The 23,769-nt window shown below is 59.8% G+C and overlaps 1 protein-coding gene across 1 annotated transcript; it reads left to right on the top strand.

The window, feature by feature from the left end:
- The first annotated feature begins 8,429 nt into the window (after nucleotides 1-8,429).
- On the top strand, nucleotides 8,430-23,660 carry RAB37 (RAB37, member RAS oncogene family). The gene is made up of 10 exons (XM_075719879.1): nucleotides 8,430-8,489; nucleotides 14,538-14,648; nucleotides 19,100-19,210; nucleotides 21,346-21,387; nucleotides 21,534-21,600; nucleotides 21,687-21,739; nucleotides 22,176-22,241; nucleotides 23,043-23,099; nucleotides 23,371-23,447; nucleotides 23,555-23,660. The coding sequence occupies exons 1-10, from the start codon at nucleotides 8,430-8,432 to the stop codon at nucleotides 23,658-23,660; spliced, it is 750 nt and encodes a 249-aa protein (XP_075575994.1).
- The last annotated feature ends 109 nt before the right edge of the window (nucleotides 23,661-23,769 follow it).

Here is a 23,769-nt window from a genome sequence, read left to right as displayed (position 1 = left end):
CCCCAAGCCCTGCTCACCCCTGGGACAGGAGCAGGAGGGCAGTGTGTGGTGCGCTGGGGTGGGGGGATGGGTGCTGGGGAGCAGAGTGAGGACCCCCATGGCCACTCTGCAGAGGAGAGCTACAGCTTGGGACCCCCGATCACTTGTACCTCTGCTCCTCTTTGGCGATGCTCTTCTCATCCTGCAGCAGATGATGATGCCCAAAACCAGCACCAGCGCAGTGGAGGGGGTCAGGACCAGGACAAGCAGGTTTGGGGTGCTAGGAGGGGAGAAAAGGGTGTTACTGCCCTTCTGCACTGGCCCCTCTGCAGCCCTGTGCCCTGGGAAGGGCTTTCATGCCTGTATTTAGCACAGCCCCAGGGGGCATGAGACTCCATGGGCTGGCAAGTCTGTTCCAAGGATTTCTCCCAGGTTTCCTGGCCAGGGATCCGTGCACGTGTACATGCAAAGTCTGTCCATCTTGGCATGAGCCAGCTGCACAGATTCATTGCCCACCTCCATGGACAAGTGCCCAGATGTGGCACACACCTGCCTGGGGTGTTGGGGTCCCCAGCAGCCCTGTGAGAGCTGGGCAAAGACCCTGGGAGCCCCAACCAGTGCAGCCCTATGGCATGCAGGGATACAGCAGCCCCCTTAGCATCACATTTTGCTTTCTCCAGATATGCCCTGCTGGCCCCAAAGCCCTGTGGACAGGCTGGAGCTGGATGCTGCATCCTTGGGCTTCCCGGTCCTTGCGCTGGAGATGGCCCCTCTCCTCCCCAGTGGCCCTGGCACTCACCCAGCCTGCAGGCTTCTGACTTTTGGTGTGGATAGGTTGTTTTCCAGATCCAGAGGAGTCCATGGGAAGGTGGGAGCAGATGTAGTCTCTTCCCCCTGTGTCATGTGGAGGTCATAGTGTGGTGTTGTGGGCACTGTGGTGTAAAGAGATGGGAAGCAAAGCACTGTGGTACGTGTTACCTGGTTGTGGTTCTGGGCTATGGCTGAGGTTGGTGACTGGGGGTTTCAGGGCCCCGGAGGCTGCTGGCGGGGAAGTGATGGAGGGTGGCTGGGAAACACCAAGCATGGCCCCGGGGGGGCTGTGTGCCCCCCAGGAGCGAGGTGGAGGATGCTGGGGGATCACCAAAGGCAACTGGGAGGGGGATTTGTTCCATCCCCAGCTCTCCCCGTCCTCTCCCCCTGCCTCCCCTCTCTCCATTCCCTCTGCCCTTCCAGCCTCCATCAAAGCAGAATGGCCACATCAGGCACTTACCTGGGAGAACAGACACCTTGACGGGGAACATGGGGTCATACCAGGCTAGCTGGATCCCACACCAATACCGATCCCCATCCTCCACTGTCAGGTTCTCCATGGTCACCACGAACATGTGCCGAGTGCGGTCATCTTGTAGGGAGACCCTGTCCCCCCATGCCTTGTCCCCGAGGACCGTGGTCTGAACGAGGATGGAGCAGGAAAGCCAGCTGCTGCCCCTGCACCAGTACTTATTGGCATCCACCAGGTGTGGCTTGTACTCGCAGGTTACCTCCACGGAGCCACCTGAGAAGCCGTTCACCTCCGCGGGGCCCTGCAGAGCCCAGCATCCTGCAGGGACAGAGACTGTGCCAGCCTTTGGGCAAGCACAAGCCCATGCACAAGCCTCCTGCCAGTCCCCAGCCCTCTGCCCGTCCCCCTGCCACATGAGCCACTTCATGCTGCCCCCAGAAAACCTCTCCCATAGCCAGTGGGGCTGCAGCCTGGGGGTCCTGCCCTGAGGAGGGCTGCCAGGAGCTGTGCAGGGGTGGGCACTGGAGATGCACTGGGTTTGAGGTAGGGGGCCAGGGGCTGAGGAGGGAGGTAGGGCACGGGGGGGGACTGCTTGGTCTTTCTTTACCTCCCCATGAAACCCCAGTGCCTGGAAACCCACTTCTGCTTTTGCCAGCAGGCTCTTCTGAGATGAGTCATGTTTAAAAGAAAGGAAGAAATGCCAAATACCCCACCATCTGCGCTGCGGCCCCCGAGGAACTTCACCTCTGCCCTCCCCCAAAGCCAACCCCCCCTGGGATGCTGCTGCCCACCCCAAAGCACTCGGATTTCTGTTAAAGCCAACTCTGCCAGCAAGCCCAAGGTAGCAAGCTCACCCTGCCTGTCCTGCCCACCCTGCCCACTGCTCTCACAGCATGGGGCGGGGGGTCACAGGATGCACAGGCTCCCTGCAGCCTCCCGCGGGGTGTTCTTAGGGGTCTGTGAGTTGGAGAAGGTTATCAACCTCTGCTTGGCATTGAAATAATTAATCAGTTCTTGACAGAGGGGAAAGTAAGGAAGAACTATATCCGCAAGGCATTTCTATCATTGCTGGATAACGATGTGGATTTTGGAAGGCTGGCACAGCCCTGGTGAGCCCTTACCCGCTCCCATCAACACAAGAAGATCCCGCTCTCACCTGGGAGCAGAAACCAGGTCCAGACCAGGAGCCTTTCCGCCATCCCACTCTCCGGGCAGCTGCAGGCTCAGCTCTTGCTCCCCAAAGCTACATGTCCCCAGCAGTGGCCATGCTGCGTGCCAGCCGCCCTCGAAGGAGCCTTCACCGCTGCGGTGCCACTCCTCGGCTTCCTGCCTCTGCTCCTCTTCCCCCGGGGCACGGGTGCTGCCTCACTTCTCTAGCTCGGGTCAGCACGTAGGGCTGTTCCTCTGGGCCAGGGAGACCCGCACCACCTACTTCTTTCCAAACTCGCTCAGCTTGAGTCATAACTTTGCCCTTGTCAGCAACTCTGGCGGACAAGGAGCCAAGAAGGGTGTTGTAAACAGGGGGCTGGCTTAGGCAAAGACCTTGAGAGGCTGACCTCAGCCTTCTCAGTCTTCACTTTCTGTTTAAGAGTTTCAGGGCTGATGAAAAATTAAGTTCAGCTTTTCGAAGGGGAAAACCTGATGCTGAAGAGGAGAAATATGCTAAGAATGGCCAAACCACTACAGACCTGTGGCATGTGCTCTGCTCCTGCTGGTACATGTGTGCTGGGCTGCTCTGGGCTGTGTGCATGAGGAGCAGCAGCTGGAGGAGCTGGGCTTTAGTTTCCATCTGCCCCGGAGTCCGTGCCACCTGGAGCCAGCCCTGGTGTGATGGGGAGCACAGATGCCAGGGTTGGAGAGCCGCTCCCCAGCAAGGTGTCACACATGGGCTCTCCCGGTGATGGTGTACTGCTGACGGTACACGAGAGCTGCTAACATAGAGCAATGCTGAGCTGCAGGGTACGGCAGAGGACCGAGCTCTTCGAACACAAACAAGAAGGTCTCAACCCACCTGGGAACCCATCAGGCAGGAGAGGCAGACACCAAGTTACCCTGCAAGGGTTTTTGTGTGCGGACCAGATAGATGCAGGAGATGCGCAGGCATCCCTGCCACTGCCCAGCAAAGCACTGTGAGCCCTTCCTACCATTCCCTTGGGGCAGGAGGAGGACTGGGAGAAGCAGCTCAGAGGTGGAGGCTCCAGTGTGGGGAAGGTGCCTACAGAGGCATTTGCTGGCTGGGGGTTTTGAGGGCAGCTCAGTTACCCAAAAGCAGCCGGAAGTGCTTCTTCAAAGACCCACTTTGGTAGAAGGGTTGGGGGAATTTTCCAAGCCACACCTCTGCTATTGCCATCAGATAAGATGTGTCATTTCCTCTTCCCTTTCTCTGTTTCAGGTTTCGTTTCTGGGCAGGACGAGCAGCTGCCCAGCCCAGGGCAGGGGCTGGCACCTCCAGCACAGACTGGAGCCAATTCCGCCCTGTCACCACAGTCCCCAGGACCGTGTAGCCCTCCAGAGAGTTCCTGACTCCATTGCAATGGCTTGAAGGCAGGTCTCCTTCCTGCCCCTGGGGACACTGCAGGGATTTACATCCACACAGCACTGATGCTGCAACTCCCACGTGGGGTTTTACCTCAATATTTCTCCTTTCAGCTGTTGGGCAAAGGGGCCCTGGCTGCAGCAGGAATGCTGGCTGGGGGGTGTCGATGAGGGGTTTGCAAAGGGGATGGCTCCGGCTCAGCACCTTGGCCCCAAACCACCTGGGCAGCCTGTGGTGCTCCTAAAGGGGAAGAGCAAGATGGGAGCGGGCAGGAGGAAGGAGCCCCGGAGCACTGACATGAGATGTTCTGTCACACAAGGGGCTGTGATATTTATCCCGATTAAATCGAGTGTCAGGTTGAAAGTGATGAAACCAGAAAGGGAGTGGAGCAAGTCAGACAGAAGCCAATGCAGCAGAGCGTGGAGCGGAGCCATGCTGCCTGGTTCTCTGCAGAAATGGAGAGAGCTCTGCGCAGAGCCGCCCCCGACACCCTCCAGCTGGGGCACAGGCGTGGGTGCTGGGGTGCTGCAGACAGCCCAGAGGGGAATGAATAAATGCAGCCACCTGCGGACAAGGCTGCGGCGAAGGGCAGGGGAAGGCACTGGGCTCTGCACCATGTCCCTGCAGGGTGGCTGTGGCTGGGAAGACGCTGCCCTCCCTGCCACTGGCAGGGCAAGGGGACCCTGATGGGGAGAGCTGGGTCCTGCCTGCTGGAGCTGGGTCCTGCTCCACCATTGAGCCGAGATTCCCTCTCTTCTGGCAGCAAGCAGCTCGGGAAACACAAGGCAAGGCTATTCTGTAAGAGAAGAAGTGATGCTGAAGCACTTCTCAGGAATCCCAGTGATGCATCCTGACAGTCACAAATCAGTTCGTCTTTTCGTCTCAGCCACGCTTGGGGCTGGAGCAAGCACTCATGTGTGGCTCAGTAGCCACGTCAGTGAGCAAAGCAGCCCCGGCAGCAGCAGAGCGATCGCTGGTAACGGGAACATGGCAGAGATGAGCCGACACCTGCGCTCCTGCAGCCCCTGCCAGGTGCCTGCCCGCGGGCAGCATTCCCAGCCCCTGCCCAGCAGCGACGGGACATGGAGCGACACGATCGGACGCTGCTTTTGCCCAGGCTCAGGCGAGATTCTGGGTCGGGGTTTAGTCTCTGGTGGTAGCCTTAATGAAAAGGCTCAAAGTCCCCATGGGACAGGCAGTAATTGAATCAATCAGTGCGTGCACCCCCTCGGTGCATGGCCCCGCACCAACAGATCTTCTCCAGCTCCCATCCCACCTCACTACCCACCCGCACAGCTGAGCCTTTCCAGAGTCCTCCTCTGCTCTGGGTTTCAATGACATTTTCAACCCCTGATTCTGTTATTTAATCTTAGGACCTTTGAAAAATAATCTGGGTGTTTCAGAGAGCGCTTTCACAGACGGCTTTGGCAACTTTGGTGAAATTATCTTTAGGAGATAAGGCTGAATATAATAATGCTAATCCTTTAGTGCTGGTTGATTGAGCATGCACTGTCTGATCTCTCCCTTCCGCTGCCATCTCAGATAACCAAGATTAAACCCAGATCATTCCCAGATCTTATGACTTAGCAAAGCCAGTAAAAGAGAGAAATACTTGCAGACTTTGTGGTGGTGGAGGGTTTACTCCGGACTGTGCTTTAGACTGGACTCCTCAGCTAGAAAGGGCTAAGGCAGGGGTTAGTTACTACAGTGAAATTAAGAAAACAAAATTCAACAGATTCAGAGGATGAAATTCTGGCTCCTCTGTAGTTCATGGGGAAGGAATGAGTTTGGTGGGGCTCAGATCTCCCCAAAAAAGTTTTGTAAGGGCAGATCAGGGAGATATTACAGCAGGTTAATGGGGTTGGGCAGCCGAGAATGAGCAGGACTGGGCAAGGGGGACAGTGAAGTAGAAATTCCTGAGCTGGCTGTAAATCCCCCGCTGTTATAGCTGTACTTCCCAAGACAAATAGACAATTAATTAAGCTATCAGAGGTACAGTCTACCAGCAAACCAGACCAAACAATGGGGCTAAATTGCAGGTTCATTTGAAATCACTCCTGCCGTTTGCAGGTCATTTCCTCTGATTTCATTGCTCTGCACTGATTTCAGCTGGTCAGCACTTGCTCGGGGCTATAAAGTGCTCGCTGGCTCCCAGGAACCTCTGCTGGGGTCTGGGGGAGGATGGGAGAGCAAGTGGTTTGCTTTGGATAGTGAGGAAAGGCATTTATCGGTGTGTGAGGGGAGGAGGGCAGCACAGGTATCAGGCTGCTGGGCTCCGATAAAGCTGCTGATACCACTTATCTGTAATGGGTCAGGTGCCCCAGAGCCATACAGCCCTTGGAGCCCTGACAGGCTGTGCCGGTGCCTGTCTTTTGCCAGCAATCTGTGTTGTCTCATTAGGCTGCATTACACTTGGCGATATCATGACAGATAGGAAAAACCGCCTTCCTCCTGAGCGTTGTTAAACCTGCAGGGCCAAATGTGTCTCTGGTGTAATGCCAGTGTCTGCAGTAGGAATTTGGCTTTATAAGGCTTTCCTTCCTCCCAGCCAGGCCCTTGCTCAGCAGCAGCTCCTCGCTGCTTTCCTTTGCAACAGAGAAGGGAGACAAATGTTGCTGGAGCTGAGGTGGGTCAGAGGATGCCCCTCAGAGCCCCTTCTGCAGCAGGGCCAGGCTGGGAATCCCCTCCAGAGGTAAGCAGGGCTGGAGTCTTGGACCCAGTGATGCATTGGGGGCTTCCTCTCCTCTTCACTGGGGGTTAAGTTCATATCCCCAGCTCCACCCCCAGGAGAGGTTTGTCTGAGCACCAGCACAGCTTGGGTGCCCAGGGTGGGGCTGCAGAGTGCCTGCAGCAGATCTGGGTCTCCGGCGTGGGTGTGACCCAGCAGGCAGCTCGGGTCGGGGCAGTACCCGCACTCTGTGTGGGTGCTGGGGCAGGAGAAGGCTGAGCATGCACTTGAGACATGTTGGCATGAGGTCTCCAGCCTCAAGGGGCTGATATGGCACTGAAACACTCATGGAAAGGCTTTTTTACCAAGTTTTCAGTGTATTTAAGAGGACAGAGTTGCCCTGGCTTCATTGAAATTGCCCTGAGGTTCGCACCTCTTGTCTTCCTGGTGTGGGGTGTGTGCACTGTGTTGAACCATGATGCTGGCCTTGCCGCTGATGAATTATCTGATCCGGACACCATGGTCATGATATCGCTTATTTTTGCACTGTTGATCGTCTTCCCGTGCTTGAGACCAGCAGGTGGTCTGGCTGCAGGATGGTCCATGTTGGGCCTGGGTTTAGCTTCCTGGCTTCGGGCAAGCCCAAAAATCCCCTTGCCCCTCTGGGTTGTTTTTCAGCTTTTCTGGCTGTTGTTGCCAAGGCTGATCATATGACCTGGCAGAACCATCTCTGCTGTCAGAGGAAATAACAGGCAGATATAATTAGCAATGTCAGGCCCAGGGAGTCAAACAGCAACCGGACAGGTGCAGATGGCTCTTGGAAACATGGTCTGTTCCTCTGGCTTGGGGCCGTCTGTTGATCTGGAAGGAGGGAACCGGGGAGTCTCTCTCAAATAAACTTCTCAGTAAAGATTAATTTCTTTCCATTCTAATCGACAGCACCAGATTGCTCTAAAGGGAGCTGTAAATAAAAGGATCTCAATGAGATATTGACTGTCACTTCCAGGTTTAGGCACAGATTCCTCCTGTTTCTAAACACAATTTGTTTTTCTCTCCAAGCAGGATCCTAACTGGCTCTGTAAATGCAGTGGGTTTCCAAAAGGGAGCTGCAGGGTAGCCAGGCTCAGGTTAGCACCAGTTTTGTAAAGAAGCTGAAATGGCCTGGCTAGCACAAGCCACTGCTCCTCCCTGGGGTGACGCACGGCTAGCCCTGTGACCATGCAGGTCTGGGCTTCGCCCCTGCCCGTGGACGCCCGAGGGCTGCGTGGGCTGACGGCTGGAGCGGCGTCAGCAGGAGCAGCCCCAGTGTGGGCACGGGGCTCCCTAACGTGGGTGCCAACAAGCCGGGTGCGCAGCACGGCTCGAGCGGCGCTGCGGACCTGGCTTTGTGCTCTCAGCTCGGCGATTGATCGGAGCCGGGAGCAAGAAACCTCTCTGCCCAAGGGCTGCCTTCCAGCCCCTCCGACCGTGCCCCGTGGACGCCTCCTGCAGCGGGGGGAGGAAGGGCAGAGTTTTCCCGTGGCGAGGGCAGGGAGCGCCGGGCTCCTTGCAGAGCCGGGCGGGGGGGCTGGAGAGGGACCAGCGGGTGCGTGGAAGCTGCCGCGGGCCCTGCCTGCGTGGAGGTGAGCTCCCACGGCCTCCCCGCCCCCGGGCGGGACCGGCCTCGCCCCCCCCCCCCCTCCTCCTCCCCCCTTCTCCGGGCGGGGGAACCCTGCGAGCGGGGCGGGCGCGGCGGCGGCGGCGAGGAGCCGGGCACCGCGCACCGCGCACCGCGCACCGCTCCGCTGCCCTGCGGGGGCCCGGGCCGTGCTGAACCGGGCCGCGCCGAACGGAACCCGGCCGGGCCAAAGGCAGCCGGGCCGTGGCGGGCCGGGCGCGGGCGGGCGCTGTCCGCGGTGCTGCCGGCGGCGGGCGCTGTCCGCGGTGCTGCGGGAGCGGCCCGGAGCGGCCCATGCACCCCGGCCATGGCGGCCCGCGGCGCCGGCTCGGCGGGGGGCGGCTACAACGAGGCCCTGCTGCACAAGGTAGGGCTCCGTGCACGGAGAGGGGGAGCCGGGGGGGGCTGCAAAATGCGCAGGGTGGGGGGCGCTGGGGCGGCGTGAGAGCAACTGCCGGGGCAGGGCGCCTGCGGAACTTCCCCGGCAAACTCTGTCCCTCTTCCCTCCTCGCTCCTCTTCCCCCGGTGGGGTCCATCCGCCACCCCCCATCCCGGCGGGGTGGTGGGGGGATGCGGGTGCAGCTCTTCCCCCCCGCCCCCACGGCGGCCGGGGCTGGGCAACCCGCGCGGCTCCGTCCCGGTCCACGCCGCCCCCCGGGTGACGGCGGGGAGGGGGGCGGCAGGGTCGGGCGTGTTTGGAAAGCAAAGCGGGCAGGAGCGCTGGGAAGGGGCCAGCGCCGCGGCGCAGCCCGCAGCCGGCGATCAGCCGCTGCCCCGTGCATGCTCCGAGGGGTCGGGGGGAGCTGCACCCCGGGGCTCTGTTTGCCCGAGGCAGCCTAAGGAGCCGGGACTTCCCTGCTGTGAAATAGCGGTGTCCCAAGAGACGTTCACCCCTGCCCTCCTTGCTTCAAAATCTTTCTCTTCTGCGGAGTCCCTGGGACTGCGTTTTGTAACTCAAAAAAAAAAAAAAAAAAAAAAATTGCAGAGAGAGAGTGGCCGGGACTGCTGCTGTCCCCGCAAGCCCTGGGTGGCTCAGGCTCTGCTGCAGGCTCTGCTGGAGCAGGGCTTTTGCTCCCTGCAGTCAGGCACTGCCCAGCAACTCCAGGAGACTCGGAGGAGACGCTGATCTCTGCCAGATCCACCCATCGCTCCTTCTTGCTGTCCTCACGCTGCTTTGCTGCAGTGCCCAGTGACTGTGCAAGGGGCAGTCACTCCCCTGGGGAGCAGGGGAAAAGCAGGGGTGTGGCAGGGCAGGGGAAAGGGCTGGGGCTGTGTGGATCCCTCTTCACAAATCCCAGTCTGTTCTATATCCTGCTCTCCTCAGGGCAACGTGCCCAGCCCTTGATTAGCAGGAAAATATCAATTACTAGCAACTCTCATTTCTGTTGTACACCGAGTACATAGGACATGCCTCCAGGGATGACTCAAGAAACTTTGATTCTTTGCAAAGCCTTAACTCCCTCTTCTCTGGCAACGAGCTGCTGCAGTAAAGGAACGACATTGGTGGAAATGAGTCTCTAGGCAGAAGAGCTGCCCAGGCAAATAACCATCCCAGTCCCATGTTCTCTGCCATTTTCCTTGGTATTTTGCTGCCACTCCTGGCTGGGTTTCTTGTCTTGCAGAAACAAGCCTGCTCTTGCTCCAGGGACGTGAGGCAGCAAATACCTTGCTAGATCTTGTTTCAGAGCAAGGAATCACATTTCAGATGTGCTGAGAAACCCCGAGAGAGCTTTGTACTCTGGAGGCAAAGGTTAAGTGATTTCTGGTTGGTGGCTAAACCCAGGCCTGGGGAGGAAATCAAAGCGTGAACAGCAGAGGTTTGTTCTGGGCTGTTCCAGAAAAGTTTCACTTGGCACAAAATGATGGACTCTGCTTTCAGGTGATTTGACACATTGCCAAATCATTCTTCCTCCCATTGGATGCTTGGATCCATTTAGCTGGAACATGCCCCAGGGGGAGAGGGATGTGCTCCTGGGCTGTGGCTGATCCAAGGTGCTAGCAGGGGGTTGCAAACAGGGATCTCCTGCGTGATCTGAGCCAGTTTTTGCTTGACACGCAGCCCTAGAGCTCATGTCTACGGGGCTGAAATACAACCTCTGCCAGGGGAAGGGCCCCGTGGGGCTGGCAGAGGGCCCCGGGCTCTGGCTCGAGCCAGCGTAAAGGGCTTGGCCGTGGTAAAACAGCCCCTGGGCAGGGTGGGGACAGCCCTGAGGTGTCCCTGTGGCACAGGACAGCTCGAGGCAGCATCCAGCAGTATCCAAGTTGCCCTGGAGCACTGTCTGGAGCAGGCGAGAGGCAGGGCAATTTTATATAGAGAGCAGGTAAAAATAAGTCTTGGTAATGCATCCCTGAGAGACTGTGAGAGCGGGGCAGTGAGGGGCCAAAAGCAGCTGCGGCTTCGCTCTCAGACCTCTCCCAGTGCCACGTCCTGGCTGAGCTCTGAAGGCAGCTGTGCTGGGATGCATGTACACAATTGCCACAATTTGTTGTGACGAATCCTGCTGACCTAGGAGAAAACCTTTGGGTTTGGGGCTTCAGTAACTCTCAGAGAGCGGCAGAAGAACCTGTGGAGGGCACCTCTTCCCTCCCTGTGTCCCCCGGGACTGGGGCTTTACCCTGCCAGGCTCCTACTAACTACATTTATCTCAGGTCCAGCTACCACACGCTAAAGCTCAAAAATGAACTGGGAAGATAACCTCAACCCACACATGCTGTCCCAGATCTCCTCCTGCTTGGCTGGCACTGGAAATGCAGCAATCACCTCCCTACGCTGCCTTGACAGCCATGCGAAACTTCTCTTCCCTAGGCATGTTAGACCAAAATATCTCCTTTGCTTGCTGGCTGCCAGCATGGGTAGGGGAGGTCTGATTGGGTTTGCCCTCACTGCTCCATTGCTCTGCCTTGTCTCTGCAACCTACACTGAGCCAGCAGCAATTTTGAAGGGAGGTGATTCATCTAGGTCTGAATTAGCCCCAAACCCCTGATTTGAGGTGTGGGGAGGGACATTTGCTCTTTCCCTAAGGCACAGCTGGCAGATAGGTCTGTTCAGGGGTGGGTTACAAGCTGTGCCCACTTTTCTGCTGGGGCCGTGGAGCAGGTGACCTGTGGGGTAGTGGGGAAGCAAAGTTACCGCTGCCCACCCCAGTGGAAATAATTTCCTTTAGCTGGAAACAAGAATTGCTTTGATTGTGCTGGGGCTCAGGAGTGGTGCTTTGGGACTGTCACCGAGCGGCTCTCCTGGTCTTGGCCAGGTTTCCCTCTGTGCCTTGGCCAGCCTGTCTGCGCATGCACCCCGGCAAAGCACCGCTCCACCCCCACACCACCATGCAGAGAGGAACTGCGGCACCAAAAGGAATCTTGCAACTTTTTGCCAAAGTTTTCCAGGGAAAAAACCTGAGAAAACACAGGGGGCTGAGAGGGTGCTGGGGAGGCCAGGCTGTGGCCAAGGATGCTGGCAAGAGGCACAGCAGGTACAGAGCTTTGTCGCTGGGAAGCTTCTTGCTGTCATGACGCAGGCATGTCCAGCCCAAGTTTTTGACAGCTGGTTAGCCACAACCACTCCACAGTGGGGTTTTTGTTCTTCTTTTATGTTTATTTCATAGCTAGGAAGGTCACAGTGATTTCCACTGTGCTGTACCTCCACAGAGCCCGTGAGCTTTTCCTAAAGTCATTAGGAAAGTCTCTTGGCTGATGCAGGCCAACTTTTACTATTTTTATTATTAAGTCATGAAGCAATTCATGAGTTGTCTCTATTATAAATCCCAATTAAATTATTGATAGGGGAGTCCGCCTTTTATACATGTTCTCTGCAAATCCTGGGCTCTGGAGGCTTTCTGGTACTCATTCCACCAGCTCTCCTCCCTCCATAATTAGTGCTGTTCTCTGCATTAACTGCTCCCAAAGACAGTGCTGCAGGGTGCAGCTGGTCTTGTTGCACCTCCCAGCACCAGTATTTTACCTGGGAATAGTGTGTAGCACCAAAAAGTGCAGCTCTGGGGTGCAGGAGCCCCATGGTAATGAACTCTTGGGGTCTTTTCCTATGTGGCTGCTCCAGGGCAGATCCTGCTCTCTGTATGGGGAATATGTTTGGACCCCAGGGCAAAGCCAAGCGGGGCTTGGGCAAGGAAATTCCCCCCAGGGAAAGGGGTGACCTGGCTCCTCTGGCCCATGCACAAGGGCTTCACCCAGAGATTTCTGCCTCCCAACATCCCCTCAGCTCCCATGCAGGCTCCCAGCCATGAGGCTGCTCTGATTGTACAAGTGACCCGCAAACAGCCCGATGTCTAATTAGGGAGGAGGGAGAAATCTCTGGCTGCAGATCCGGTCGCAGATTGCTGCCTCTCAGCACACAGGTCTGTGCGGCGGTGTGTGTCTGGTGGAGGTGCAGGGCTCCCTGCTGCCAACAGCTCAGGTTGGCAGGTCAGGCTTTTCCCAGGAGATATTTGGGGTTTGGGATGGTTTATTTCCAAGGGAAAACGCTGATTCACTGAAGTGAGTGTTTCGCTGAAGCGTGTTGGTGTTCACAGGCTCCAGGCAGGTTGTGGTGCGGTGATTTATGCAGGGCAGGATGCTGGTCTCCTGCCAGTCCACCTTCCTGCTTCATTTGTGATCCTCAAGCTCATTGGCCTTTGGTTTCAGCCCACTCCTTTGGGATCCGTGGGGTGGTAGGAACCGCAGTGCCAGGCACTGTGGCACATGCCCGGTGGCTGGTTCCCCCATGGTCTCCCAGTGCATGAAACCAGGCCTTGATCTACTGGGGCTCAGGCACTTGATTAAACACGTTCCTTCACGTTCATCTGCCCTGCACTTCACAGGGGGCTACGCGTGGTGCCTGCAGCGGCGCCAGGCTGGGTTTCACCCCGGGGGCCCTCGGTGCAGGGGAGGTGATGGAGGGATGGGACCAGCCACACATGGAGGCTCCCATAGCCCTCAGGAAGATGCTGAAGCAACAGCTCCCACTCGGCAGGCAAAGTGTGACCTTCACGATGTCACCCTGGGTGAGGATGAAGGGCTGAGGTGCCCTGGGATGGAGCAGGGCTGCTGGAGCTGCATCGGGCTAAACACAAATCAAGGGGGGAAACAACAGATGCAGTGAAGGCGGTGCAGGTGGAGGCAGAGAGCGGGTAGGTTCAGCCCCACAGCTCGCTGGCTCAGGGGTGGCAGGGGGACTGGTGACAGGGGGGACGTTGCCCCAGGGCCAGCTCAGCACTTGCCAGGGCTGCAGCTACAGGAACGCCCGTGTCCTGAAAGACAGAGCCAAAACCACTTCTAAGCAAGAAGCCGGTTAGCAGAGTGTTTATTTTAACTTGTGTCCCTGTGAAAGGGTTGAAAGTGCCTCGGTTTCCTGAAAGGATGGGAATGTTTGTGCCGGCGGCTCTGCCAACAAAATCCAGATACTGGCAGAAAGGGGAGGGAGGGGTCTGTGTTTGCACTGTTGGTCTCCCTTAGGTGGGGGATTTGGGGGAACATGGGCAGGAGCAGAAGGGAGGACGGGCTCCCCAGGGTACCAGGGCCACAGGCTGGCAGCTTGGGAGCTGCCTGGGAGGTGATGGCCATGCCCCAGCTCCAACACTTGCACAGTTCCTTCGTCCCTTCTGCTTGAGGACAAGCAAGCTTTGTTCCCTGCGGGAGAGCCCTGGGGCTTCCCACGAAGGGCTGGAGATGCAGAGAGGCTCCGTGACTTCAAACCCAGTGCCCTTCTAGGGGAAAGCGCTGTGGGTACACAGTGTTAATACAGCTTGAAGACAGCCCGGTGCCCCGGAGAGGCTGCGTGGCTGTGGCAGTGGCTGTGTGCAGCAGCTGTGGGAGACGCTCTCTTTATTAAATGGTTTTGGACCTAATTCAGCCCTGCCAGAGTCCTCCCAAAGAGATTTTCCACCAAAGCTGTGCAAGCCAAGGCTGCCTCTTCCCAGCAGCTTCCCAAGCCGGGGCAGGAGGTCTCTCCTGCTCGCTCTCTGTGACAGGCTGCGCTTTGCTTTCTCTTCCACCTCTCTGCACTTGGAGAGGGCACAGCGGGGCTCATGCTCAAAGCTCAGCCTGGGGCACATTTCATTTATTACAGAGATGGTCAGAGGGGTGGAAATTCCTCCCCAGGCAGGTGGCAGGACTAAAGGTGACAGCGAAGGACAAAGCCCAGCGGTACGAGCCATCTGGCCGCAGCGCTGGCACCCAGCAGCCTGTGGGGGCAATCTGCTGCTGAGCGGGGGGCTGTGCAGTGCAGTTGTGCCACAGGGCTGCCACAGGGCTCACGGCTCTGCCACGGGCTAGGGCTGGGCTGGTGCCTCCCAATCCTGCTGCATTCACTGCTGCATCGCCCCGGCACCCCCTCCCCAAATGCCCGGTGCCCAGCCCATGCCTGCAGGCTCAGGCATCACCTGCTCCCGCGCGCTGACGCCTCTTTACCTGGTCCTTGCAGACAATCCTGGTCGGAGACAGCGGCGTGGGGAAGACGTCTCTACTGGTCCAGTTTGACCAGGGCAAGTTCATTCCTGGCTCCTTCTCTGCCACCGTGGGCATTGGGTTTACGGTAAGAGCCCAATCCCTGGTCGCTGGGCTGTGCAACCTCACTCGCCCTTAGGGCAGCAGTTTTATTTGGGTAATCATAATCTATGATTCTATCATTCTAAGCAGTGCTAAGCACAAAGAATTGGATGAATTTGCTTTGGTGCTGCTGGATGAGGGGTCCAGTTTGGCTGTGTGCTTGCCGGCAAGCTGGGGGCAAGCACGCTTCAGGCTGCTGCAGAGGGATGGAGGATGGACGAGGGTTCACATCCCAAAACCCTCAGTGGGGCCATGCCTGAGCCTGGAAAGCTGCCCTTGGAGCCGCCCTGCTCTCCCGGGGAGAAGCCATCCTGCATCCTGCCTGCGTGGCCCGGGGCCCTCACAAAAAGTCAGGCAGATGGCAGCAGCGCCTGGGAAAAGCACTCGGCTGCAATCCAGTGCTATTTGCAGAGCTGCCGTGGGGCTGGCGAGCAGCTCCGACTCGTGTGTCCCCTCTCCCAGGGGAGCCCAGGACAGAGACGGTGCTCGGGACCTCACCGCACAGCGAGACTGGCATCCCTCCAGCATCCCTGGCAAGGCTGGGGCTCAGCAAGAGGCTATTAGCCACGGGATGGCTAGTAGCTATGAGGAGGCAGTTACCCACGGGATGGCTAACACCCACGAGGAGGCTGTTACCCACTGGGATTTTCTCTCTAGTCCAGGCCAAGGAAGCAGGGAAACATGCAGTACTGGTGCGGGGGGTCTGGGGCCAAGCAGCCCGGGAGCTGGCAGCCAAGGGTGCCCCTTCGGGCAGTGCTGAGCCCTGGGCAGGCAGAGGAGGCTCAGCCATGCTCCCGACCTTTGCCGGCTCCCTGCCGCCTCATTTCTCCTGCAGCAAATGACAGTGTGCGGAGGTGATGCTCAGCCAGGCATTTTTCCTGCTTGGGCAACTCCGTGAGCACCAGCACGGTTCGCTGAATCCTTCCAGCCCCCCTCCCCAGCAAGGTGCAGGGGAGTTCAGCTGCTTCCAGGAGCTCTGAGCCCCTCCAGCCTTCAGCTGTGGGCACTTTCCTGGCCAAAGAGTGTATATAAACTATAAATACCCCAGCTGGGTCTGAGTACAGTTACGGGACTGGAAATACAGGTTCCCTTTCCTGAGGGGCAGAGGAAGGCTTGGCTGGAGCAGGAGCCGGCAGCCGAGGAAGGCGGGGAGGCGGGTGCCATCGCTGAGGGCATCTCTGCCATCAGACGTCCCGCGGCTGCACGTTGTCTTCACCCAGAGAGCAGCAAGGGGCATGGCTCTGCACTGGAGCCCCGCACGCCTGAATCCCAGCGGCGTGAGTGGGGCTGGGGGATTGCACTGAGATTAGCCCTGGTGTGGGGGAGATGGGTGGGGTATCCCAGGGGAAATAAATCAGAGCGGGCTGAAGGCTCCTGTCTGCGGAGTGGTGCCTGTAAGCCTGCAGACCCTAGGCAGCCGTAGTGCATGGACCTGGATGGGGTTTTGTGGAGTGAGTTTTTGGGTAACACATCCCTGGCTCTCTCCAGGGACTTCTCCCACATTCCCACGCTTGGACTTTTCCCAAATGAAGCGCGCTATGAGCCGGGCCCTAATGGCCGGTGTCGGATGCTGGGGGCTGTGAGCAGCCAGGGGAGCGGGAGGCCTGGCAGCCGTCCCAGCGGAGACGCAGGCGCCGCTGAACCGGCTCGCCGCAGCACGCGGCTTCCGGCTAACGGCCGACGCTTCTGGTTTCCTGCCGTCTTCGCTGCGCCTTGGTGCTACCCCTGGGCCCAGCTCGGCAGCTGGTGGGGCTGCAGCAGATGAGGCAAACCCTCCACCTTCGGGTGGGCTGGGAGCTGGAGTCCCCCTCCCCACCGTCCCTGCCGTCCCCACCGACCCAGCGTGGCAGGGGTGATTTGGCAGCCCCGGGGTCTCCATCCCCACACCCCGTGGGGGACAGGGGGCTGTTCATTTTTGGGGTGAGCGGTTCCTCTTCTCCCCATCCATGTGGCCCGGAGGGATGTGCCAGGGCTCTGCCTGCCATCCGGTGCCGCCAAGCCCCTGGCAAACCCAAGCACCCCGGGGTGCGCGGCGCGGGGGTGCAGGGGGGGGCAGGTTTCCAGACTTGAGCCTCCTCCTCCTCCTCATCCCGGGGCCGGGCAGGGCAGGGAGGCAGCCGGGGCACAGCCTTAGGGGTGGCATTGGCCGGGGAGGAGGAGGAAGAGGAGGAGGAAGGCGGGCCGGCCCGGGCCGAGCCGGGTGGGGCCGCGGCTCCCGCTGGCCCCGCGGCGCCGGGACTCGGCGGCTGCGCTCGGGCGCACCATGAGCGGCCCCGGCGGGGCGGCGGGGAGCGGAGCCCCCCCGGCGGGGAGCGGGGCCCCCCCGGCGCTGCCCCGGGACTACGAGCTGGCCGGCAAGGTGGGAGGCGGCGCGGGGTTCCGGGGGCGGGGGGGGGGGGAGCAGGGATGGACCCCCCCAGCCCCGCCGCGGGTGGAGGTTGGGGCTTGCCCCCTGGCCCGGGGGAGACCGGGAGGGGACCGGGGGGTCCCGGGGGCCGCCCGCTGCCGCCAGCGCACCCAGGAAGCGGCTGCGGACCGGGAAAAGGGAAGGAGGCGGCGGCCCCAGCTGAGCCCCCCCCAGCCCTGCCCGCCCCTGCCCCGGGGGGGTCCCAGATCTAGTAGATGTGGGGATGGGGGTCCTGCCCCCACCCCGGGGGGTGGAGATAGGGGGTCCCTGCCGCGAGGGCGGGGGGAGGTCTTTGCCCCGGGTGTGTCCCTGCCCCGAGATGGCGATGGGGGTCCCGGTGGCCCAGCTGCAGGAATAGGGCTTTGGGGGCTCTCGGCTTGATGAGCAGCGGGGACTCCCTGGGGGGGGGGGGGGGCATGGCCGAGCTCTGCCCTCTGAAAGCCCATCCTGCCCTTCTCTGGGCAAGGGGACCTCCTGCCAGCCGGGGCAGCTGTGCCCCCCATGGTAGAGGGCAGGGGAAGCAGGACCCCATCCAGCCCATTGCAGCACCCCAAGGGCACCGGGGAGGGGGGCAGCGTGTGTGCCCCGGAGCCAAGCCAGCCCAGAGCCCTGCACCCACCCTGCAGCCCCCCACACTGCAATGCCCCCACACCTCTGCCAGATATTGGGGTGGGAAACCCCCTCCCTGAGTGTCCCCCTCTTCCCCAGCCCAGCTCAGCCATGGCTTGCCCCAGGGAAGCACCCTCCTCTTCCCGGAGGTGCGGGGGAGGCACAGGGTGGATGAACCTTTTACCCAAAAAATTGAATACGCAGCCCCAGGCTGAGCCCAGCGCTGACGGTGCCAGCCCTGAGACCTGCCGCTGCCTCGCTGAGCCAGCTCCCAAAGCAGTCCTGCGTGCTGCCACCTTCCCTAAACTGCTTTTATTCCTTCGCCTTTATCCCCTCTGCTCTGACTCTTTTCACGGGCTGATACTGGAGGGAGATTTTTGTGTTAGAGGGAGGAAATCAGTTGCCGGCTTCATCTGAAGTGAGGTGGAGGCAGAACTGGGTGGTGTTCCCAGCCTGGGCTGGGCAGGGGTGTCCTGGGGAAGGATTTGACCAGCAAAGTGGATTGGCATGAGGCAGAGCATTTCCAGCCCCCAGCTCTGGCTGTGCTGGCCTGCAGGGCATTTACTGTGCCACCCCTGCGGAGGGTGGCCATGGCTTGCTGCGTTCACCCAGCCCGGGGGTAGCAGGGCTGCGTGGCTTTGCTTGCAGGGTTCAGTGTCCCGGCAGGATGGATCTTCTTGCTGGAGTCCTGCTCACTGCCATTTTTAGGCGGGGGATAGATGCAGTCAGCGTCAGGTTAGTTATTGCTGGGCAGGAAAGGGCTGCTGCCCAGCGAGCAGGGAGGAGAGCACAGCATCGGGGCATCGGGTAAGGCTGTGCTTACGGACACCAGCATCTGTCCTGGCTGCTGCCTGCCTGGGTCCGGCAGAGCCGGAGTTGTCGGGGAGCCCAGGCTGAGCCTGTTTGCTTAGCAGGAGGGGAAAAGGCGCCGTGTTTGCTTTGGTGTCTGTGGCAGGCAGGGCCCTGGGCACCCACAGGGTGAGAGTCCTGGTTGCAGCGGGGTTTGCCCAAGCCATGCATCAGCCCTTGGGCTGGGCACACCCGGGCCAGGGGCAGAGGTGGCTCCACGTGTCCAGGAGCTGCGGCCGGTCCTCCAAGAAGCCTCCTGGTTTGGAAGACAGCCAGGGGCCGGCCAGGAGACTGCTCTTCTTGCTGCGATACCTGCCTCCCCACCAGCCCTCCTCTTCTGCTCTCCCCCTCTTTGGTGGCTGGGGGCTGCTCCGCTGCCCTGGGGCACCGTTTGGCTGCACCCTTGGGGGTCCCATCCCACCCCCAACTCTCACGGGGCTCCCCAGACCCAGCAGGACCAGCCCTGGGGAAAGAAACGGAGGGACACCAGGGACCGGGGGGGACTCAGCACCACCCAGGGATGCTGCCCCCTCTCCTTCCTGCTGACACCTCTCCCTGCGCCCATCTTTCAGGTGATGTTACTTGGAGACTCAGGCGTGGGGAAAACCTGCTTCCTGCTCCAGTTCAAAGATGGGGCCTTTCTCTCCGGGACGTTCATAGCCACCGTGGGCATAGATTTCCGGGTGAGACCACTACAGCTGCTGGCCCCTCGCCTCCTCCGACCGCACCTTGGCCAGGATGGGGCGCTGGGAAGAGAGCATGGGGAGTTTCCAGCCTCTGTACCCCAAATAATCTGCTAACTGGCTGCAGGCACTTGCTGAAACCCTTCCACCTCTCCCTGGGAGAGCAGTAACAGACGGAAGAGCCCACTAGGAACATCACCTCTTGCCTTTCAATCAGCAAAAAGCCTTGGTTTAGCCCATCCCGGCCAGGTGCATGGGCTGGGGGTGTGTGGTGGGTGGCCGGCACGCTCCACCGGCTGGGCTGAGGCCAACAGCTGGTGGGGACAAAGGTTGGTTGCTATAATTTTGTGCCTTGAAAGGGCTGAAATTGGCTGCCGAGGAGTTGTTAAGCTCACCAGATCCCATTTAAACTCTCCCGCTGCTCTCTGTTCACCAAATTTCAGCTGCAGGGTCTCTCTGGGGATGCACGGGCAGGCAGAGCTGTTTGCAGCGCAGGGTAGAGCAGCGTTTCAGCAGGCTGGAAGTCGCGGGGGTGTCCCCCGGCAGGGCTCTGCCTGCGGCTGCCGACACATGTCGAGTGCGGTTGGCACTTCCTCTGCCTCTGCAGCTGCAGCTGCTGCTGCTCTGGTTTTCTGCTGCCTTTGCTGCCTGGGCTGCTGTTGGCTTGCAGGGGGGAACTGGGGCAGTTGGTGAGTGGGGGCCAGGGGGAAAGGGCTGTGGATTTGCTTTGGAGGGGTCTCCAGGGGGTAGCCTGTCCTTCCGATAAAGTAATGAAAGAAGGAAAATCTGCTGTGTCCCACTGCTGGGCTCAGCACTGGTGGTCCCAGGGGTGTTGCCAGTTCATAGGTACCCATTCTGCCCCGTGCAAGTGTCCCCTCCAGCAGGTCATGGCTTGCTGCTCATAGGTAATTTCCAGCATCTCCTAGGGCACATTTTTTGTTTTATTCAGCCCATTTTCTCAACTTTTGTCATCTCCACATGGGCTGAATTTCCATTTCAAACAATTCCAGGCAACCAAATTATTTATAGAATCGGGGTCTTCTCTTTCCAGAGTCATCCCCCCAAGTACAATTCTTTAAGAGTCTTAAAATAGCCCTTTGGTAGCTCCTGCTTTTCTTTTCTCAGGCCTCTGGAGAGAAGGCCCTGCACTTCCAAGCTGGGTACAGCGATTGCTTAAGCCCTCTCTGATAACTGCCTTCCCCGTTCACTTGCAAATGCTGCTTCCCTTCCCCATCCCAGCCTGGCTGCAGGCTCCAGCGGCCCCGATGCTTGGCTGCAGACTGCCCTGACCTGGGAGATTTCCTCCTGCTGTGCTGGATAAAGCTATGTGCTACCTGCAACCCCCAGCTCAGTGTGTGCAACCACCTTTAGGGGCCAAGCAAGGCTCCCATCAGCAAGGAAACCTGAGCTGGACACCCAGCATCACCCACTGAGCATCCCCAGGTGGCTTGTAGCATCCGAAGGCCTTAAATTGCTGCAAATAGCCCAAATTTTTAGTGCAGCGGTGGTTCCTTTGGCACATGGAGCAGAGGAATGCTGGCAGAAGGGTCAGGGCTTTATGGTGGGCAAACAAAGAAGCAGGCCAAGATGTTATTAATAGATTAACATTTGCATGTAGTTCATGCAAGACCCTCCCCACTTCCCCAGCTCTGCCGAACTTCCCCTGGCCATGCAGACAGCGGCTGCTGCAAGCCCGGGGCTGCCCGGCAGGAGCCGGAGCAGGTCGGTGTCCCCGGGCTTTGCAGGGCAGCCTGCTTCGTTAGCCAGCTCATTAGCGGACTCAGGAGCTGCAGGACAGGGGCACTGGCTGTAGGAGATGAACAGGGCACCGGATCCAAAGCAGGCTGGGATCTTGCTGTCCTGTCTCCATCAGAGCCTGATTCTGCCCTTTTCCAGCCTGGCACAAGGGGATGCTGCTCTGAGATGTCCCTGTAAGTGCCACATGGCATCACAGCCCCCCAGCAGGACCAGGGTTTGTGGTGATGAGGCTTCAACATCCAGCCTCATGGGCAGCCTGGCTTCATCCCACCGGCTGGGGAAGAGCAGCCGAGGGGCTGGCTCCATGCCGGGGCTGGCTGGCACTCGTGCCAAAGCGTGCTTTGGGCTGATAAATGTGCTCTCCTTCTCTTCTGCAGAACAAAGTGGTGGCTGTGGATGGTGTGAAGGTGAAGTTGCAGGTGAGCTTTGGGAGCGGGTGAGCAATTCCCAGCCATGGTGCTGGAAAAATAACCCTGGACTGAGCGTGGGTGGGCTGGGAGCCGCAGGGGCATCCCCAGCCGGGAGGTTTCCCCTCCCTGCTCTCACCGGGGCAGCTTCTTGGCAGATCTGGGACACGGCAGGACAGGAGCGTTTCCGCAGCGTCACCCACGCCTACTACAGGGATGCCCAAGGTGGGTTTGGGGTCTGGTGGGGACGGGGGAGACCGGCTGGAGCATGTCCCTGCAGTGGGGCAATGCCTCTGCCTCTTCCCTTCCAGCCCTGCTCCTGCTCTACGATATCACCAGCAAGATGTCCTTTGACAACATCCGCGTGAGTCCCCTCCGCCGGTCGGGAGCATGTTTCTCCCTGGGCATTGGGGTCGTGGGCGCCCTGCATGGCTTGCTGCGTGTTTGGGGCAGTTTGAAGCTTGTTTTGCATGCAAGCATGGGCTGTTCTGGCCAGAGCCATCCGGCTGGGAGCTCGGCCCCGGGGCACCTGGCTGGGCGCTGCACGGCTGGGTGAGTTTTGTTTAGGGACATGGTAAATGGCTGGAGGAGAAAACACGGTTTGGGATGGACGTGAACCGTGTGTAGGCTTGGGCCGTAGCCAGGAGACGGGGCATTTTCAGGACTGTTCGTCTGTGATGCTGGAATGGTTCCCATGCCAAAAAAAAAAGCCATTTTCCCGGTCTTTGTGGGGGGCGTGCGGGCTGAGAGGGGAGGGACAGGGGTACCACTTGCCCCGACACAGCCCCACTGCCCCGCAGGCCTGGCTGACGGAGATCCACGAGTACGCCCAGAAGGATGTGGTCATCATGCTGCTGGGCAATAAGGTGCGTGCAGGGTCCCCCTTCACCCCACGGTTTGCTGTGCCGTGCCATGCCGTGCCGTGCTGTGCCGGTCTGGCCCTGCCCTTGCCATCCCCGTGGCTGTGGAGGGATGGGGCTCGGTGGGCGCTCTGCCAGCTGGCTGGGTGCACCGTGCCTGCACTCTCCACCAGGCTCTGCTGATTTATGGGCTCAGCCAGGCCCAGAGGTGACCCCAGAGGTTTGGGGTGTCAGAGTGGGCACAGTGTCCCCAGCAGCCTGTTGGGGCAGCACGAGGCTGAGGCTCCCAGTACGGGATGCTGCTGGGTACAGGATGCTACTGGGTATGGGATGCCCACCCAGGTCCTGGATGCACCCCCAGATCCCAGGTAACCCAAAGTCCCAGATACCCAACCAGGTCCCAGATTCTCTCCAGGGGTCCCAGATGCTGCCGGGTGCTCAATGCCTGACTAGGTATCAGATCTTCCCCTGGGGCTGGATGCCCCTGAATCCTGGATGATGCTGGGTACTTGATGTCCAGCAGGGTACCAGAAGCTCTCCTGGGTCCTGGGTGCCCCCTGGTACTGGATGCTGCTCCAGGTCCCCAGTGTCCCCAGGTCCCAGATGCCCCCCCCCACGTCCTTGATGCTACCAGGTCCCAGATGCTCAACAGGTCCCAGATTCTCCTCTGGGTACTGGATGTTCCCAGGTCCCTGACACCCCCCAGTTCCTGGCAGCCCCCTGCGCACCCCACACTGCCTGCTTGCCAGATGCCCCCAGGGTGCCAGCTGGCCCTGGTACGCGGTGACACTTTCCTTCCCTTGGCAGGCTGATGTGAGCAGTGAGAGGGCTGTGAGGACGGAGGATGGAGCATCGCTGGCCAGGGTGAGCCGTGGTCTAACCCAGCTGCAGCCCCCCCAGACAATTGCACATCGCTCAGGGTCCCCGTGCAGCCATGCCATCCCCACTGATGGGTGCCCAGACGTGCCTGGCTCTAGCACGGCCAGCGTGGCAGCTGCTTGCACGCAAAACCTGGTGCAAGGCAGGGGAGGGATGGCACCTTGTCCCCAAGCCTGGACCAGGTGGCAGGGACAATTCAGAGGGGCAGGAGGGCATTTTGGGGCTGGCCACTGACGGGGCCATGCTGCTCTTGCAGGAGTATGGGGTGCCTTTCATGGAGACGAGTGCCAAGACAGGCATGAACGTGGAGCTGGCCTTCCTGGCCATTGCCAAGTGAGTACCCGGGGGACCTGGGCGAGGGAGGTGTCCCCCCAGCCCCTCCGCCTCCTGCACCAGCACTGGAGCGGGCGGAGGGTGTTAATGCAGCCCCACCACCCCAGGGAGCTGAAGCAGCGCGCGGTGCAGCCGCTGGATGAGCCCCGCTTCCAGATCCACGACTACATCGAGTCGCAGAAGAAGAAATCCAGCTGCTGCGCCTTCGCCTGAGAGCGGCCGGGAGGAGCCGGCAACCCTGGGGGCGCAGGCAAGCGGCAGGCAGACTGGGGGCCCAATCCTGCCCTCAGGCACCTGAGGGAACCAGGCTGTGACAAGCCAA

This window comes from Pelecanus crispus, chromosome 12, assembly GCF_030463565.1.
Source record: "Pelecanus crispus isolate bPelCri1 chromosome 12, bPelCri1.pri, whole genome shotgun sequence".
In the NCBI taxonomy this organism is placed as follows: domain Eukaryota; kingdom Metazoa; phylum Chordata; class Aves; order Pelecaniformes; family Pelecanidae; genus Pelecanus; species Pelecanus crispus.
This window is presented reverse-complemented; position numbering and strand designations above follow the sequence as displayed.